The sequence below is a fragment of the Eubalaena glacialis genome, chromosome 6, assembly GCF_028564815.1.
Source record: "Eubalaena glacialis isolate mEubGla1 chromosome 6, mEubGla1.1.hap2.+ XY, whole genome shotgun sequence".
Classification (NCBI taxonomy): Eukaryota; Metazoa; Chordata; class Mammalia; order Artiodactyla; family Balaenidae; genus Eubalaena; species Eubalaena glacialis.
The window spans coordinates 105,314,331-105,332,607 of record NC_083721.1 but is presented as its reverse complement, the minus strand read 5'-3'; the positions used below and the strand labels follow the sequence as shown (position 1 = coordinate 105,332,607).

The following is an 18,277-nucleotide window of genomic DNA, read 5'->3' as shown; positions in this document are numbered from 1 at the left end:
GTTCTCTAAGTACTGACATGGAAAGATTTCTAGAATACATCAAGTGAAGAAGTAAGATACAGAACAATGTTTATGTTAACTTTTGTGTTAGAAAGGAATAAGAAATAAAACCAATATTTGTATGTACATATGAAAAACAGTGGAAAGACACACATAGTGGACGGAGAGGAATGCGGTGGATAAGAAAGAAAGGTGAGAGCACTCCTTTTTATATTACGTTGTTATACTACTTGGCATCACTTTGTTATATTACTTAGTAATATCACTTTGTTATATTACATTGTTACCTATATATATTTTTTAAATATTATTTTGATTCTTATACTTGAATACATTAAAATTCAAAACAATGAAAACAAAAATTTTCCCTCCTCATTTAAAAAAGTGCTACATATGAAAATGCACTGGGTATTACTAAAACAATCCTTACAGAAAATTAACTTTTAAAAATAATGTACTTTTTTAGGACTTCCCTGGTGGCACAGTGGTTAAGAATCCACCTGCCAATGCAGGAGACACGGGTTCGATCCCTGGTCCGGGAAGATCCCACATGCTGCAGAGCAACTAAGCCCGTGCACCACACCTACTGAGCCTGTGCTCTAGAGCCCGCGAGCCACAACTACTGAGCCTGCGTGCCACAACTACTGAAGCCCACATGCCTAGAGCCCGTGCTCCGCAACAAGAGAAGCCACCGCAATGAGAAGCGTGCACATCGCAACAAACAGTAGCCCCCACTTGCTGCAACTAGAGAAAGCCCGTGCACAGCAACGAAGACCCAATGCAGCCAAAAATAAATAAATTTATAAAAAAAGAAAAAAGAAAACATAAAAATAATGTACCTTTTTAAAAAAGTAGAATTACTTTATATATTTTTTGTATCCATGTGATATATTTTTTGTATCCATGTGATATATTTTTTTACTGGCTTATAATTTACATACAGTAAAATTCATCCTTTTTGTTGTACTGTTCTGTAAGTTTTGACGCTTATGTAACCACCAGCACAATCAAGATATGAAACAGTTCCATCACAACAAACATTCTACTGGTGTCCCTTTGTAATCAATCCTTCCCCCAACACCCAGGCAACCACTGATGTTTTTCATCCCTATATTTTTGCCTTTACCAGAATGTCACATAAATGAAATGATATGTTATGCAGACTTTTTAGTCTGTCTTCTTTCATCAGCATTAACAGATAACATATTTTAAAAAACAGATTGAAAATAAATGATCTGAGTATAAGAAATTTAAAAAATTCCTATGTTATTACTAAGAAAATAAAAGGAATAATAAAGATAAAACAGAAAATAATGAAAAACAAAAACCAATACAGATGATTATTAAAAAAACAAACATTAGGAATAGAAAGGAAGTTCCTTAACCTGTTGAAGAAACCATAGCAAACAATGATGAAACTTCAGAAGTATTTCCATTAAAGTCAGGAAAAAGACAAGGATGCCCACTATCACCTCTACTATTCAGTGTTTTTCTAGTGAGCCTTACTATCCCCTAAACAAGAAAGAGGAAATAAGATATAAAAATTGTCAAGGAAGAGAAAAAACTGCCCTTCTTTTCATATTATATAATCATCTACATAGAAAACTCAAGGGGAAAAAGATGACATAAAAGAACTAACAGGTTTACCAAGATGCTGGATATGAGCTTACGTACAAATCAGAAACATTAAAACAATAAATAAAATAAAAATCTAACACAAAAAACACAATAGCAACAAAAACTACAGTGTCAAATAAAGGTAACAAAAGATGTGCCAAACCCTGATGTAGAAAACTAAAAAACTTTTCTGAAGAGTATAAAAAAGATGTGAATAAACAACAGAGATAACATGTTCGGGGATAAGAAAACTCCAATGTAAGATTCCACTTCCCCAAACTGATCAATAAATTCATAGGATTATGAAAGGAACTTAATGATCTAGGAATAACCAACAAAATTTTGAGAACAAAGAATGAAGTTGGGGTTCCAGTGGATTTGGTGTTATCAAATATTTTGCAGAGCTCAGTAATTAAACCAGAGGAATAGAACAACGTATGAAATAGCTGGATAACAGGACCAGAAATAGACCCACCCATCCATAGGGACTTGAAAAATGGCAGAGGTGGCTCTGCAAACCAATGCGAAAAGGATTCAATAAACTGTTTCGGAATAAATGTGGAAAAAGTAAAATTATATTCATATTTCCAAAATAAAATACCGAGTCGATAAAAGAATTAAATGTAAAAAAAGCAAAACTAATACCACGATAAGAAATACAGAATAGATTTGTGACCTTAGCATGGGGAAAGTCTTTGTAAACAAGTCACAAAAAGCATATCCCATAAAAGAGAGGTGAAACAGATTAGGTCACAACAAAATATCAAGCTACTTATAAGACAAGACACCATAAACACAGTTAAAAGATGAGCCACATGGGACTTCCCTGGTGGTCCAGGGGTTAAGACTCCATGCTTCCACTGCAGGGGGCGTGGGTTCGATCCCTGCTCAGGGAACTAAGATCCTGCATGTCACGTGGTGCCACCAAAAATAATAAAATAAAATATTAAAAAAAAAAAAATACATGAGCCACAGGCTCAGAGAAGATATTTACAACAAGTAAAAACAAAGGACTGGTATACAGAATCTCTTCTGGATATATATTCGTTATCTAATATATATTTGTAATAATCTGCTGTCATTATTTTCTGTTTATATGAAGTTTATATAAAACTTACAAATCAAAAGGAAAATGAGTGACATGAACAAGACGTTCACAGAAGAGGAAGTAAAGAGTGGCCAACGGACATGAAAAGAGGGTTGATCTCAATAGTAATCAGGGAAATGCAAATTAAAGTCAGATACAAAATTTTTAAACCATCGAAAAATCTCCAAGTTTAATATTAATCAGGTACTGGAGTAAATGCTATTTGTCACACACTGTGAAGCACAAACTGTTGCAGCCCCTCTGGTAAGCAATAGGGCTGCATCTAGCAAAACTGAAAACCAGCCACTCCTCTTGTGGGAACACACCCTAGAAAAACTCTCATACGTGTACCCATGTGGAGACATGTACAAGCATGCTCATTAGGGGGACTACGAAAGTGGAAAATTCGAGGTAACCTAATTGTCTATCCATAAGATAATAGATAAATAAAACCTGGTCTGTCTTCCAGTGGAATCCTACAAGATAGTTACTGGATTTGTACATAGTATATCAATTTGAAAATAAAAAGTTGAGTAAAAAATACAAGTTGAATGATTACACATATATAAAATACACCATTTAGATAAACAGTTTTAAACCACACACAAGAAACAGTAAGCTTTCAGAAGCAGTTATAAAACTATTTTTTAAAGGGACCGCAGGAACACCTTCCACACTAAGCAGTGTGGGTGTCACTGTGAAAGAATGAAGGGGGTGTGTGGGGAAAACGGGAGAAAATAGATTAGACACAAATACTATAAAATATTAGCAGTTGTTAATTCAGGGTGATAGAAAAATAGGCCTTCTCTTACAGTTTTCTTTGTAATTTAAATTTATCAAAACAGGAAAAAAAGCATAATAAAAATGCAGTTAGATGGCTCACCCTTAGTCTTGTCTGCAACACTTAATGGCTGTGTGACCTTGGAGAAGTTAACTTCTCAAAAGTGTCTCCTTCCAGATATAAATCATCAATACCAATTTAGTTACTGTGAGGTTTATGTGGAGAACATGAATTAACCAGTCAGCACTAGGGCACTCTGTAGTTTCTGAAGTTAAACGACATTCAGCCATGCAGATAAATGCACACACTATGAGGTCACAGAAGTCAAGCTGGCCTGGCCTGAGATCTGGGATTGGCTCATTCCCTGACAGTGGGAGCACAGGTCTTCTTAGGAAGGCTGGGCAGTGGGCTTTGTGAACCCTGACACTGTTCTAAATCCCATGTCCCAGGGGAGGGACAGAAAGAAAAACCTAAAACATCAATGCACAGAAAAATATAAAAAGGCCCAACATGAACATTATTATTTTACTACTGACTTCTTAAATAATAATGTCACATAGCACCGTCAACAAATAAATTATATTTATAATTTAAAAATAATTTTCATTTTATAAAAAATAAACTTGTGATTGTATTAACTGCACATGCATTCACCAACTAGACTCTAAATAATTTACATTAAGCAAACCATCTTCTCTATCTTACAAGTTTAGCACAACGCTGGGTGCACAGCAGGCCACCAGTAATTATTGTTGATTTGGTGGCTGATCAACAACAGCTGAAGAAACATCTCAAATAATGGAAAAGCCCAGCAAACCTACAGAGACAGAACAGTTGTCAGCTTCCAGATTATTGAGCATGCAAATGCTTTCACCATCAAATGAAACCACTGTCCTCAGAGAAGGAACCAACATCTCAGTTATTAAGCACAGAACTTTATGGCAGCCAAAGATGGCTGCATCTGTGTCTTATCTACAGGTGTTACAGAGCCTCAAAAGGGTTGTGGACCAAAAAACTGGAAATCATTCAAACTATTATTTTTTAATGGAGGCCTTTTCAGAGTTTTTAATATGTTAATGTACATTCTCTGAGAAGAGGATATATTACGCAATGTTTCTCAAACTTATCTGAACAAAGAACCTATTTTTTTTTTCTTCACTATTCTGAATTGGTTTATTTAAATTTTACAGAAACCTGATTAAAGTATGTAATTATAAGTCCAGTAACAATTCTACAAAAATGCACATACAATGACAGAATTCCTTAAAAGTAACTAATATCATATTCTTGTTTTGCATAAAACATGCATTAATATCAACTGCCACATGTTGGCCAAAATCAGTCTCTACAAGAAGAGACGGTCCAATACAGTCAATAAGAAAACTAGTTGTTAACAATAGGTAAAAAAAAGAGGTTTTCTGGTTAATGTAAAAGGAACAGTACCTTTCCTAAAACAAGCCCTTCACCACTGGGTGATTTGTGTTGTGCTGCACAGTAATGCATCAACTCCAAGACTGGGTCCTGACCTGTCATGAGGAAGGAAGGAACTTTCTGATAGTTAAATCAAATGTCTGAGAAGATATAAACTTTCAGGCCACAACGGTACACAACTAGTACCACCTTGCAGAGGGGGTTCAAAAATCCTCAGACTTGGGACAGAGTTCCCAAGCTGGGGATGTAAACCATCTTGAAGATGCCGTGAGCTCTCACCCTAGCCTTTCCATCCTTTCTACAAGGCCAGCTCAGAGCACGCAGGCATCTCCTGTGGCCACAAGACCTTCCAGCTCCACGCGTCACTCTTCATGAGGATCTGTAATTAGGAGGTTTGATGCAGAAAAACGAGTTGTACTATTTCTTTAAGTCCTTGACTTTCTGTAGGCCTAGTTCAACTTATCGAGGGATCGGTGGGCACTTGTGACTGCTGGACACACAAAAAATATTAATATACACTTGTGGCCCCAAAGCCTCAAATGCGTATAGTCTCACACCTCAAAGTGTGTCGTCTACTGTCAGGAAAGACCACGCTCCTCTGGAGGGAGAGAGCAACGGAGGGCTCTTGGTTTATCAAAAGGTGTTTTCCACATAGACTGAGGGGCTTTAAAGAGATTTCAAACCAACTGAAAGGACATCCCCTCAAATATGGGGTTTTATACAACATCCCATGAGGTTCTTCAAAAGATCTCACAGTCATTAGGGACTCAGCTGTGGACAGTAACATTTATCTACATAAAGCTCATCATGTGTACAGCCTAGGGCCTTGCTTGGGATCTCTTCCACATAGTCCCCCAACACAGAGCACTCACTGCCCTGCTCGCTACAAGTAAGCTAAGCCAGTATCTTTTTTCTTCAGCACAGATTTAAGGGGAATAATAATAATTTACTGGGGGTTCTAATACTATTTTCTTAACAGAACAATATTAAAATAGGTCTGTTTATAATCTAGGCTTATGAATATCCCTGATAATATAAAGAAACCCAGAGGACTTTGTAAACCACCAAGATTTCACAGGGTAGTACCCGGTCTATTTTCTAGGCAGCAGAGAGGGACCAGTATAATGGCAGATTTTCTCCAGGAAGCCCTGTGAGCACTACAGTACTGAAATTCTAATATTCTAGTGCCAGTAGACTTGTGAATGAAATTTTCACTTTAAATTTATTAGTAAAGTTTGTAACAAAGGTAGGCTTCCTCAATCCTGCCATCAGCCAATCTCCTTGCCTGTGATAAACATCTAGGACAGGAAACCATCAGCCCTGGCTACTCCGGAGGTTTGGCCTGGAGGAAGCAAGCTCTGAGATCCCTTCTAAGCTGTGACCAAACCTCAGAAAACAGGGATGTGGGAGAAGGGGCAGAACAGGCTTGAAGAAGCTTTGACCCAAGGCACCACGATCATAGGGGTGGGGGGATCTACGGAGGTTGGAGCTGACAGGAAGAGAACTTCACAGAGCCGGTCCTGGAAGACGGCGGCTCTGTGACAGGGCAGACACACTTGGGAGTTAAAGAGCAACTCATAAGGGAAAAAAAACTCAAACTAGTTTACTTTCTCAAAACCAAATGAAACTTCTTGAAACTCATGAGCAAATAACCCTGGCTGGACTGGCGTGGTGGGGCTCAAGTCTGTGGAATGAGCTGCATTTAGCTGAGTCAGGAAGAAGAATGCTGGTTGCGAAATCAGGAGGAGGAGGCCTCTCCAAGGAGAGGACAGAAAGGGGACCAAAGGTGAAATATGCCTCTTTTATTCCTGGAACAGTAAGTGGCATCTTCACTGGCTGGATGAGAAGGTGCCATATTCCAGTCTAGCTGCAATAATACTGCATCCCATCCACTCTTCTTCTCTTTTTTGACTGAAATTCTTCAAAGGACTGCTGGATGTCCTCTCTCTTAACCACTGTGCCTTCATCAGCAAATCTCTTGAGATAGTCTTTAAGTTCAGTCTTCAAGTCATTGTATTCACAAATAAGTTCCACTTGCTGGACTCTGTTCATGCTGTTAAGGGTGTCCATTAGAGGGTCTCTCCTGTCAGCTGCCTGGTCAACCTTGCCTTTGTTTTCATAAGCCAGAACTGTGTCACATTCATCTGTCAGGAACAGGATATCTAGATCGCCATACATTTTCATACAGTCTTTGCAGATACATAACTTGCTACGCCAGTTCAGGGGCCAATAGGTGGCGGTGTCTTTCTTTATAAACTGCTTAGCTTTAAGCTCCTGAAGTCTGCAGCCAGACTGTGATTCTGTGTTGAGATGTTGATTCTTAAATGCTGTCTGGAGATCAGCTTCAGAACTAGAGCTGGTACATGGTTCGTTCATCTGCTCTGCTTTAAATTCCTTCTCAGCAGCCTTTCCATGTTCTGGAACATCCTCTTTGAGGGCACCATCATGATGAGCTCCATTTTCAGGTTGAATAACTTCCTGGTCACCTACCGCATCAACATTCAGCACCAACCCATCATCTTCAGCAGTTACTTTGGTTACTGCCAAATGTGCAGCATAAGCCCACAAGAAAGAACAGCGTTTCATGCAAGCCTGGCACACCATCTCTTGGAAATCTCCACTCTCAGGGGGAATGGCACCAAGATGCCTTCCATGGAACCAGTCTTCACAGACTACACACTGGATCATCTCATCTGGAATCTCATCTTCAGGATCAGGATAAGGTCTCTTGCAAATGCAGTACAATCCAAAAAAGTTGTCATTGTACTTATTGCCACAATTTATCTTTGCTTTGTCAGGAAATAATTTGCATTCCAAATTTTTAAACTTGTTGTTTCCACAATCACAACGAAAATTTCTTTTTGTGTATAGCTCAAAAAGTTTATGACTTCCATGACATTCATAACTGCAAGCTAGGCAAATTCCTGCTGGTTCTTCTCCCTCTGGGGTGCAGGTACTACAGGCATATAGTGCTTGTCTCTTTACTGAGCCCTGCGAGTAGGAGCACTTCTCCGAGTCGCTGCCGCCCAGGACGGCGCACGCCTCATTCTCCAGCTCCTCGTCCTCCTCAAGTACATCGACCAACGATACCACGGGCTCCAGCTCCGCCTGCCGCCCCGCGGGCTCCTCAGCTCCGGCCATGCTCAACTGTCACCCGGACCGCCTCTCGGCCCCGGCGGAGGCGGGAAAAGCGGCTGCGAGGGGCCCAAAGAACCTATTTTAAGTTTCAGAGCCTCTGGCAGGACTAGAATTCTGCACTTTGGGAAATGCTATCCTAGAACATCTTTGTATTCACTGAATCACGAAACTAATTTTGATGATTTAATAAATAAATATTTAAGTAGTAGTTTGAAGTAAAAAAGGAAACCCAAAAAACTAAACAAACTGGTTTAACTACTTTGGAAAATTTTTTAGTGTTATTCACTAAGATATAACATACATGTACCCAATGACACGGCTACTACACCCTCAGGCAGAACACTCAACAACGTGTATCTCCATAAGGACACCAAAAAATGTTCACTAAAGTTTTTAATAGCACACTATTCATGAGAGCCCCAACCTGGAAACAACCCACAGTAGAAGAAAGAAATTTAGAGAATAGCACATTATACAAAATGAAAACGAACAAACTACATCCTCACATGACATCATGGAGAATCTCTCAACCATAAGGTTGAGCTAAAGAAGCCAGGTACATAAAGAACAGACACTATAATGCAATTTATACAAAGTTGAAAAGCAGGCAGAAGTAATCTAAAGCATTAGAATTCAGGACACTGGTAACTTCTGGGGAGAAGGAGGAAATATAATTGGGAGAGACTGGAGGGGACCTTCTGGGGTGTTGGCCATGTGCTGTTTCTGTACCTAGATGGTAGCTACAGGTGTGTTCACTCTGATAATTTATCTTCTAACTTGCACACTTTTCTTTTTGCATGCCATACTTCAATAGAAATGTAAAAAAGAGCTTGGCAGTCCAATCAATTATCTGTTTATTCAGATACTATGTGCATTCAGTGTAGGCAGGTGTCCACACGATGTGCTGGCCCTGGATACCCCAGCTATGGGAAGAGCACAGGCACTAAGCCATGTCATCTTCAAGAGAGCCCACGAATTAAGGAGCTTTAAAGACCTTTACTGTTCACATTTCACAGGTGAGGAAACTAAGGCTTAGAGAGAGTCAGTAAGTTGCCCAAAGTCACAGGCTATAAGTGGTAGAGACAAAAATCAAACAGGACTCCAAACCTCACGTTCTTGGCCACTGCCCTTCCTATCCTGGGGAGTCTGCCGCAGCCCTCTTGACCAGAGCTGCTCTGAGTGGGTTTTAACTTCTTGGAACCATTGAACCTTGAGAGAAACAGTAAAGCAGCATCACAGCCTTACCATCTTTACACAGAAACACTCAAAATTCACATTCTCAAAATCTGAAATATGAGTTACTAACAACAGTAATGAATAGTAACTAATAATTCATGCAGGTATGGACCTTTTATTTTGCATCAAAAACATGCTAGGCACAAGAAAATAAACTGGGGGGGTGGGCGGAGGGATCAGCTCAAATGCAAGGGCTCTAGAGAAATGGAAAAGAGAGTTGAGTTACAGCAATGGTACAATTATTTAAGCAAAAATAACCTGATATTCTTTCCTGGGGTGCAAAAATGTTGGTTATTTTCTACAAAGTGAAAGTAAATTTAATTATTTAAAAAATATATAAAATGTTTCTAATTGCAAATTTAATACATGTTCATCAGAGAACTGTGAATACAAAAACAAAGCACAAAGACAATAAAAGCTGAAAGATAATGTTAACATTTTTTTTTTTTTGGCTGCACCATGCGGCATGAGGGATCTTAGTTCCCAGACCAGGGATCAAATCCGTGCCCCAATTTTTTTCCTTTTTATGGCTGAGTAATATTGCATTGTATATATGTACCACATCTTCTTTATCCATTCCTCTGTTGATGGACATTTAGGTTGTTTCCATGTCCTGGCTATTGTAAATAGTGCTGCAATGAACATTGGGGTGCATGTGTCTTTTTGAATTATGGTTTTCTCTGGGTATATGCCCACTAGTGGGATTGCTGGGTCACATGGCAGTTCCATTTTTAGTTTTTTAAGGAACCTCCATACTGTTCTCCATAGCAGCTGTATCAATTTACATTCCCACCAACAGTGTAAGAGGGTTCCCTTTTCTCCACACCCTAATGACTGTCATACAGAGTGAAGTCAGAAAGAGAAAAACAAATATCGTACATTAACACATATACGTGGAATCTGAAAAAATTGGTATAGATGATCTTATTTACAAAGCAGAAATAGAGCCACAGACGTAGAGAACAAATGCATGGATACCAAGGGGGAAAGGAGGGGGTGGGATGAATTGGGAGATTGGGATTGACATATATACACTATTGATGCTATGTATAAAATAGATAACTAATGAGAACCTACTGTAGAGCACAGGGAACTCTACTCAGTGCTCCGTGGTAACCTAAATGGGAAGGAAATCCAAAAAAGAGGGGATATATGAAATCCAAAAAAGAGGAGATATATGTATACATATAGCTGATTCACTTTGCTGTACAGTATAAACTAACACAATATTGTAAAGCAACTACACTCCAATAAAAATTAAAAAAAAAAAAAATAAGGAACTCTTACAACTCAACAGCAAAAAAAAAAAAAAGTCCAATTAAAACATGGGCAAAAGACTTGAATAGACATTTTTCCAAAGAAGATTTACAAATTTACAAAAGGCCAACATGCATATGAAAAGGTGTTCAGTATCACTAATCATCAGGGAAATGCAAATCAAAACCACAATGAGATATCACCTCACACCTGTTAGAATGGCTACCATGAAAAACACACAAGAGATAACAAGTGTAGGTGAGTATATGCAGAAAAGGGAACCCTTGGGCACTGTTGGTAAGAATGTAAATTGGTTCAGCCGCTATGGAAAACAGTATGGAGTTTCCTCAAAAACTTAAAAATGGAACTACCATATGATCCAACAATCCCACTTCTGAGTATATATCCAAAGAAGACGAAATTATCAAACCTCAGAGATATCTGCACCACCATGTTCACTGCAGCATTATTCACAATAGCCAAGATATGGAAGCAACCTAAATGCATATTGATGGATGAATGGATAAAGAAAATATGGCATACACACACACACACACACAGGAGTATTATTCAACCATAAAAAAGAAAACATCCTGCCATTTGTAACAACATGGATGGACCTTGAGATCATTAGGCTAAGGGAAATAAGTCAGAGAAAGACAAATACTGCATGGTCTCACTTATATGTGGAATCTAGTAACATTTAATTCATAGAAACAGTAGAATGGTGGTTGCCAGGAACTAGGGGGTGGGAGAAATGGGGAGATGTTGGTCAAAGGGTACAAACTTCCAGTTATAAGAATGTGTTCTGGGGCTTCCCTGGTGGCGCAGTGGTTGAGAATCTGCCTGCCAGTGCAGGGGACACAGGTTCGAGTCCTGGTCTGGGAAGATCCCACATGCCGTGGAGCAACTAGGCCCGTGAGCCACAATTACTGAGCCTGCGCGTCTGGAGCCTGTGCTCCGCAACAAGAGAGGCCACGATAGTGAGAGGCCCGCGCACCGCAATGAAGAGTGGCCCCCACTTGCCACAACTAGAGAAAGCCCTCGCACAGAAACGAAGATCCAACACAACCATAAATAATAAATAAATAAATAAAAAAAAAAAAAAAAAAAAAGAATGTGTTCTGGGGACTCTAACGTACAATGTGTGGACCGTTTAACAATACTGTATTGATAGTACTTGAAAGTTGCTAATAGAGTAAATCTTAACTGTTCTCACCACAAAAAAACAAAAACAAAAACAAAAAACAACCCACGCCCCCTGCAGTGGAAGCACAGAATCCTAACCACTGGACTGCCAGGGAAGTCCTGCAATGTTAACATTTTTGATGAAGATCTATCAAGCCTGTCTCTCCTCAGGAAAACATAAGCCCCCATCCCACCAGCTGCCACTGCCCTCATCCTACCCGTTTCACCCACAAGGGCTTCCTTTCTGATCCCTGACTGTGTCAAACTCTTTCCCTCCCTCAGGGAGTCTGCCCTTGTTCTCCCTCTAACTCAAAAGCTGGTTCTTGGAAAGTCTGGCTCCTTCTCATGCTTTAGGTCTCAGCAAAATGTCATTTAGTTTAGCCCTTTCCTGGCCCCTTATCTCAAGTAGTTCCCCCAGCCCCTATCTTCCATCACATTCCTCATTATTCTCCTCTAAGCCCTTAGCCCTACCTGGAATTCTTTGCCTGTTTGTTGTCTGTTCCCTTCACAAGAATGTAAGTTCATGAAGGAAAGGCCTTGCCCATCTTGTTCAATGCCATATGCCCAGAGCCTAGCACACAGTAGGTGCTTGATGGATATCTAAATATTGTACAAATGGTCTGGTAATGTGTTTTTATCCACTTAACATATTACGAAAATATTCCCAAGAATAAACTGAATCCAAAAGTAAATTCCTGAGTTTCTGTTAGATTATGCTTACTATTCTTCAGCTATTTTCTAATACAAAGCCTTATTCTAACAGGCTGCACTGATTCTGATAAAGTTCATTTAAAAATAAAAGGTCCAGACAGGAAAAAACAAACACACAAACAAACGAAAAACAAATTTCAATGAAATTCTGGGCCCAAGCATGCTAGATTCAGGGTCATCCAAGGAGAAAACATGAGCTAACTATTAAAGATAATTACTGGAAACTCCCTGGTGGTCCAGTGGTTAGGACTCCACACTTCCACTGCACGGTTTGATCCCTGGTTGGGGAACAAAGATCCTGCCCGCAAGCAGCCAAAAAAAAAAAAAAAAAGATAATTACTAAACTGCTGCCAGCTGTGCAACATTCTGACTTCTGCATAAAACATGATACTACAAAGGAGTAGAAATCCTAATTGCCTAAAAAAGGTCCTATGCATATAGGGTTTAATACAAAATGATAGGACTTTCCTGGTGGCACAGTGGTTAAGAATCCGCCTGCCAATGCAGGGGTTCAATCCCTGGTCCAGGAAGATCCCGCATGCCGCGGAGCAACTAAGTCCGTGCGCCACAACTACTGAGCCTGCACTCTAGAGCCCGCGAGCCACAACTACTGAAGCCCGTGCCCCTAGAGCCCGTTCTCTGCTACAAGAGAAGCCACTGCAATGAGAAGCCCACGTACCACAACGAGGACTCAACGCAGCCAAAAATAAAATAAAATAAAATAAATAAATTTATTAAAAAAATACATATCCTTGAAGAAAATTTCCCTAGTAGTACCCTCTCAAACTGAACACATTAATTCATAAACAAAGCAATATAAAATTCTGTCATTCTTACCTCCTCCAATTATATTAGAAACAGACAGAACCAGTGATGTCTGACCACTACTTCTCCCTTCCCTTTTCTTTCTTAAGCCAGTGGTTCTCAAACTTTATTGCATATTACCATCTCTTGGAGAACTGTTATTATTATTACATCCACTGTATGCTCTAACTTACTCTTTTTTTTTTTTAATTTGGAAACCATTTATTTATTTGCTTGTTTGTTTGCTTTTGGCTGCACCACACGGCATGTGGGATCTTAATTCCCTGACCAGGGATCGAACCCGCGCCCCCTGCTGTGGAAGTGCAGAGTCTTAACCACTGGACCACCAGGGAACTCCCCTTACTTTTATTTTCTTAATTTGTTCCATTTACAAACCCTGCTGTTAGCTCCTGATGTCTCTTACATGACGCTCTATGCCTTATAACACATTTAAACATGCAAATAAATCCTAGTTGATCCATCTTCCCCCTGCAAATCAGTAGGCCTTCTTTTAGAGGCTTGGATTATGTTTCCTATAGCATCTTAAAGTTCCTAATGTTCTGCTACCACGCACATAGAAGCCACGGAACTACTAATAGGTCCAAGATGCCAAACATGGACTTTTTGGTTCCTCCTCCATACACATGCTTCCCTCTCCTATGATCCTCCCCCCTGCCCCACAGTCTTCCTACAACTGGGGATGGTGTGCACTGTCCAAAGTCCTACAATAGGTACTTCTAGCAACTGGAGAACTACAAAATACATGAACCTTTTCAAACTGAGGTATGAGATATTTAAGAGGCATCAAGCTACTTTAAGGATTAAGCATATTTGATAAGACTTACATTTCTTCTTACTTTGAAGCACACAGTTGGAAGTATAATAGGGAATCCAATTTTATTTATTGAATGAATGAACTGCAACCACTACATGTGCATAATCTAATAATGCTTAAAAATGAAACATTCTTTACTCTGTCGGGGCGAACAAAGTTAACGGCAAAAAGAACTTGCTTTCGGGCTTCCCTGGTGGCGCAGTGGTTGAGAGTCTGCCTGCCAATGCAGGGCACACGGGTTCGAGCCCCGGTCTGGGAAGATCCCACATGCCGTGGAGCAACTAGGCCCGTGAGCCACAACTGCTGAGCCTGTGCATCGGGAGCCTGTGCTCCGCAGCGGGAGAAGCCGCGATCGTGAGAGGCCTGCGCACCGCGATGAAGAGTGGCCCCCGCTTGCCGCAAATAGAGAAAGCCCTCGCACAGAAACGAAGACTCAACACAGCCAAAAATAAATAAATAAATAAATAAAAAACATAAAAAAAAGAACTTGCCTTCTATCTTACCTAACTTCTTCATACTCCCCTCTCTCCATAACTGTAGCAACAGCACCTGCCTGGTCCTGGCACTATAGTAAGTGCTTTGGAGACCTGCTCCTTAGTCAGGGGCTCACAGGCAGCAGAGCAGGGCTGGAAATCCAGGTGTCCTCACCCCATAAGTGAGGTCTGGAACCTCTGCAGTACAAGGCATCCTTCCTGACTTGTTTTTATCTCTCTAGTCTGATGTCTTCATACTTTCCTCCATGTAGTGAAGCACCTCTGTTCTTCCCCAGGCATAAAGAGTTGACAAAGCTAAACCAGAAACTTAAAAGAAGGGAAATCCTAAATGCAAACACAGTTCAATCTCCAAGCAAATCATGCTCAGCTCTTTCTAATTCTCACCCAAACAATTTTCAACAAGTCTCTTCCAAGTACACTTTTCAGAAATGGCGAATTGCTGAGGGGGAATAATGTTAGTGAGTTTATATTCCAAATAACTGTGAGTAAGTTCCCACACTTATGTAAACATTAGTGAACACTTCGACACAGAAGCAGTGACCATCAGGAACCAGCAGAGTCACTAAGAAAATTTCGTCTGACTAACCTCATTTCCATATTCAAAAGGGTTCCTTGACCAGAAGATCAAGGGAAGCCTTAGATAACACACAAGGATGAAGCTTCTCTGAAGAGGGCAGTGCACTGAAAGGTCCCTCTGAACCAAATGGAAAAAGCTGAGTCCAGTGGCAGCGCCTAGATGGTTCAAAATCGGCTGATCCATCTTGGCCAGTGGATTTTGCACAGCCAGTCTTTTGTTCAACACATACCTCTTGGGCTCAAGCTAGACTGTGAGAATACAGTACTGACCAAAACAGCCAAAGACCTGTCCTCCCACTTATGTTCTAAGGCTGTTAGAGCATCTTTGTCAACCTGGGAGAAAATCTCTAGGGTTTAATCACAGGCCTATCTTTAGACTTTTCCTGTTTAATATTTCTTATCAAAGACAAATGAATATGGGTTTATTCAATTTTGAAGGCAAGACAAAGCAGGAAAAAATAGCAAATTCATTAGAAGATATAATTGCAACCTAAAAAGCTTTCAACAGGTTAGAATAGAGCCAAAGCAAGGTGAAATCTGATGGGAAAAAATTTACTGTCCTATATCACAGTTCAAAAAACCAACTGTGTAAGAGAGGATGGGAGACCATTTTAACACCCGTCTAAGTTAGGAAGACCTAAAGGTTTTAGTTGAGTATGAATTCAGTACGAAGAAAGGTGATGGTATAAAGGAGTAACTGGAGAGTCAGGAAACAAGGATTCTAGTTCCAGTGGCTGGGGGAGGGGGCAAGTTATTGAATTTAGGGAGTTGCTTCTCTCATCAGAGCCTTTAAGGGATTGGGCCAGGATACCTCTCAGATCCCATCTAGCTCCACCAGAACAAAGACAATGCTCACTTCTGTACACTGCTGTGTCCCCAGCACCTAGCACGGAAAGCATTCCCCACGTGCTTGTAAATGAATGGCAGTGCTAACAGAAATCCGACAGGCTAGTATCATAATGTGTCTCCCTCCCCCAGTACACACACTAAAACTCCTAATACACTCTTGGGTTCAAGAAAGAGAAAGGAGTCTGGGCAAAAGGGGTCATAAACCCATAGCCACATATATGTTCCATTTTAAAAGGATCATCGACAAGTTAGGTTTATAGTTGAGAGGAAAGTTAAGGGTTTGGTTTCTCAACTCCCATAATAAGAATTGGATGAAGTAGTGGCTGAAGGAACTGAGGAACGTTCTGTTCTGGGGAAAACAAAAGCTTAGAAGGGCCGTGGTAGATGCTTTCAGATATTTTGAACAATACGTCAGTGTAACTCCAGAAGGCAAATGGAAGCCCAAAGATAAAAATCAGTGGGAGACTTCCCTAGTGGCACAGTGGTTAAGAATCCTCCTGCCAATGCAGGGGACACAGGTTCGAGCCCTGGTCCCGGAAGATCCCACGTGCTGCGGAGCAACTAAGCCCGTGCGCCACAACTACTGAGCCAGTAGTTGAGCTCTAGAGCCCGCGAACCACAACTACTGAGCCCACACGCCACAACTACTGAAGCCCGTGCGCCTAGAGCCTGTGCTCCGCAACAAGAGAGCCACTGCAATGAGAAGCCTGTGCACTGCAACGAAGGGTACACCCCGCTCACCACGACTAGAGAAAGCCTGCGTGCAGCAATGAAGACCCAACGCAGGCAAAAAAAAAAAAAAAAAAAAAAAAAAAATCAGTGGGAAGGTTCAGTAAAGATTACTAGAATGGGCTGCTCCTCACCAACAGAAATCTTCAAGCAGCTGGCAGGAATGTTACGAAGGTTAATTCCTCACTGAGTTTTAAGTTATTTTAGTTATTTTAGATAACTTCTAAGGTCCCTTCCAACTCCAAGATTCCATGACTTTGTTATTCATGTTTAAAATGTAGTATACAGAAAAGGGTTGGGACTTCTCTGGTGGTCCAGTGGTTAAGAATCCGCCTTCCAATGCAGGGAACGCCGGTTCGATCCCTGGTCGGGGAACTAAGACCCCACATGCCGCGGGGCAACTAAGCCCGTGTGCTCTAGAGCCCACGCACCACAACTAGAGAAGAGCCTGAGTGCTGCAACAAAGATCCTGCAACTAAGACCCAATGCAGCCAAATAAATAAATAAATATTTTTTAAAAAAACCTTTAAAAAGGTTTCATTTTGCATAAAATTTTAAAATTGTTCCATTTTTAAGAATGAATCTGAAGTACTCAATGAGTTTAAGAAAACCCCCCATATGAAGCATAACTCTCTGTGGTTGTTACAAGTTTTAGGTAGACAGTGAGTATAAATACCTAATGCTCCATTATTTCCCCATTCTGCCCTTGCATCCTCTGCTGGTTGCAGTGATATCGCCTTCAGATATTCTGAGATGTATGGGAGAATGCCCTTCATTCTAGCCTCATTAAAATGGAAACCTCCAGCCTCTTGCGTGTTGAGGTAGAAGACATCTGGGTTTTTAAAAACATATTTTAAAAACACATATCATATACCGTTTGTAAACAAAGTATTTTATTGTAGGAATAACAATATATGGGAACACAGCGCTCTGCAACCATGGGCTCCACTAACTTTGGATCAAAAATATTCAAAAAAAAAATCCCAGAACGTTCCAAAATGCAAAACTTCAATTTGCCATGTGTGCTGGCAACTATTTACATATCATTTACATTGTATTTACAACTAACATAACTAAACGTTATGTTTTACATAACATTTACATTACATTAGGTATTATAAGTAACCTAGAGATGAGTTAAAGTATATGAAGGATGTGCATGGATTATATGTAAATACCATGCCATTTTAGGGACTTGAGATGGATTTTGGTATCTGAGGGAGTCCTAGAACCAATCCCCTGCAGATACTGAGGACAACTGTATTTTATAGATTTCTGGGCTTGTGGCATGCAGGATCTTTAGGCTGAGAAAGATGAGGAGCAGCCCGAAGTAGTAGAACCTGACAAGGAAAATTCATTCGAGATTTTCTCTTTGCTTCTGCCTTATCTGCACTTGTATCCAACACACACACAAAAAGTACTCTTTGTAATTTGCAATAGGTTAGAATTTTAAGCAGGGTTTTTTTTTTTAAGGTTAAGCAGACTCTTGGGCTTAAATCTGTATCACTTCTACAGCAATTAACAAAGCACATTTCACAACATGG

At 40.2% G+C, this 18,277-nt stretch overlaps 2 protein-coding genes across 6 annotated transcripts in view; both read right to left on the bottom strand.

Annotated features, from left to right (window-relative positions):
* Positions 1-18,277, bottom strand: part of B3GALNT1 (beta-1,3-N-acetylgalactosaminyltransferase 1 (globoside blood group)) — a 36,054-nt gene that overhangs the window by 13,540 nt on the left and 4,237 nt on the right. The window lies entirely within an intron of this gene.
* LOC133093565 (putative E3 ubiquitin-protein ligase UBR7) lies at positions 6,576-8,078 on the bottom strand. The gene has a single exon (XM_061193477.1). It carries the CDS (start codon positions 8,055-8,057, stop codon positions 6,780-6,782), a length of 1,278 nt encoding a protein of 425 aa, XP_061049460.1. The 5' UTR covers positions 8,058-8,078; the 3' UTR covers positions 6,576-6,779.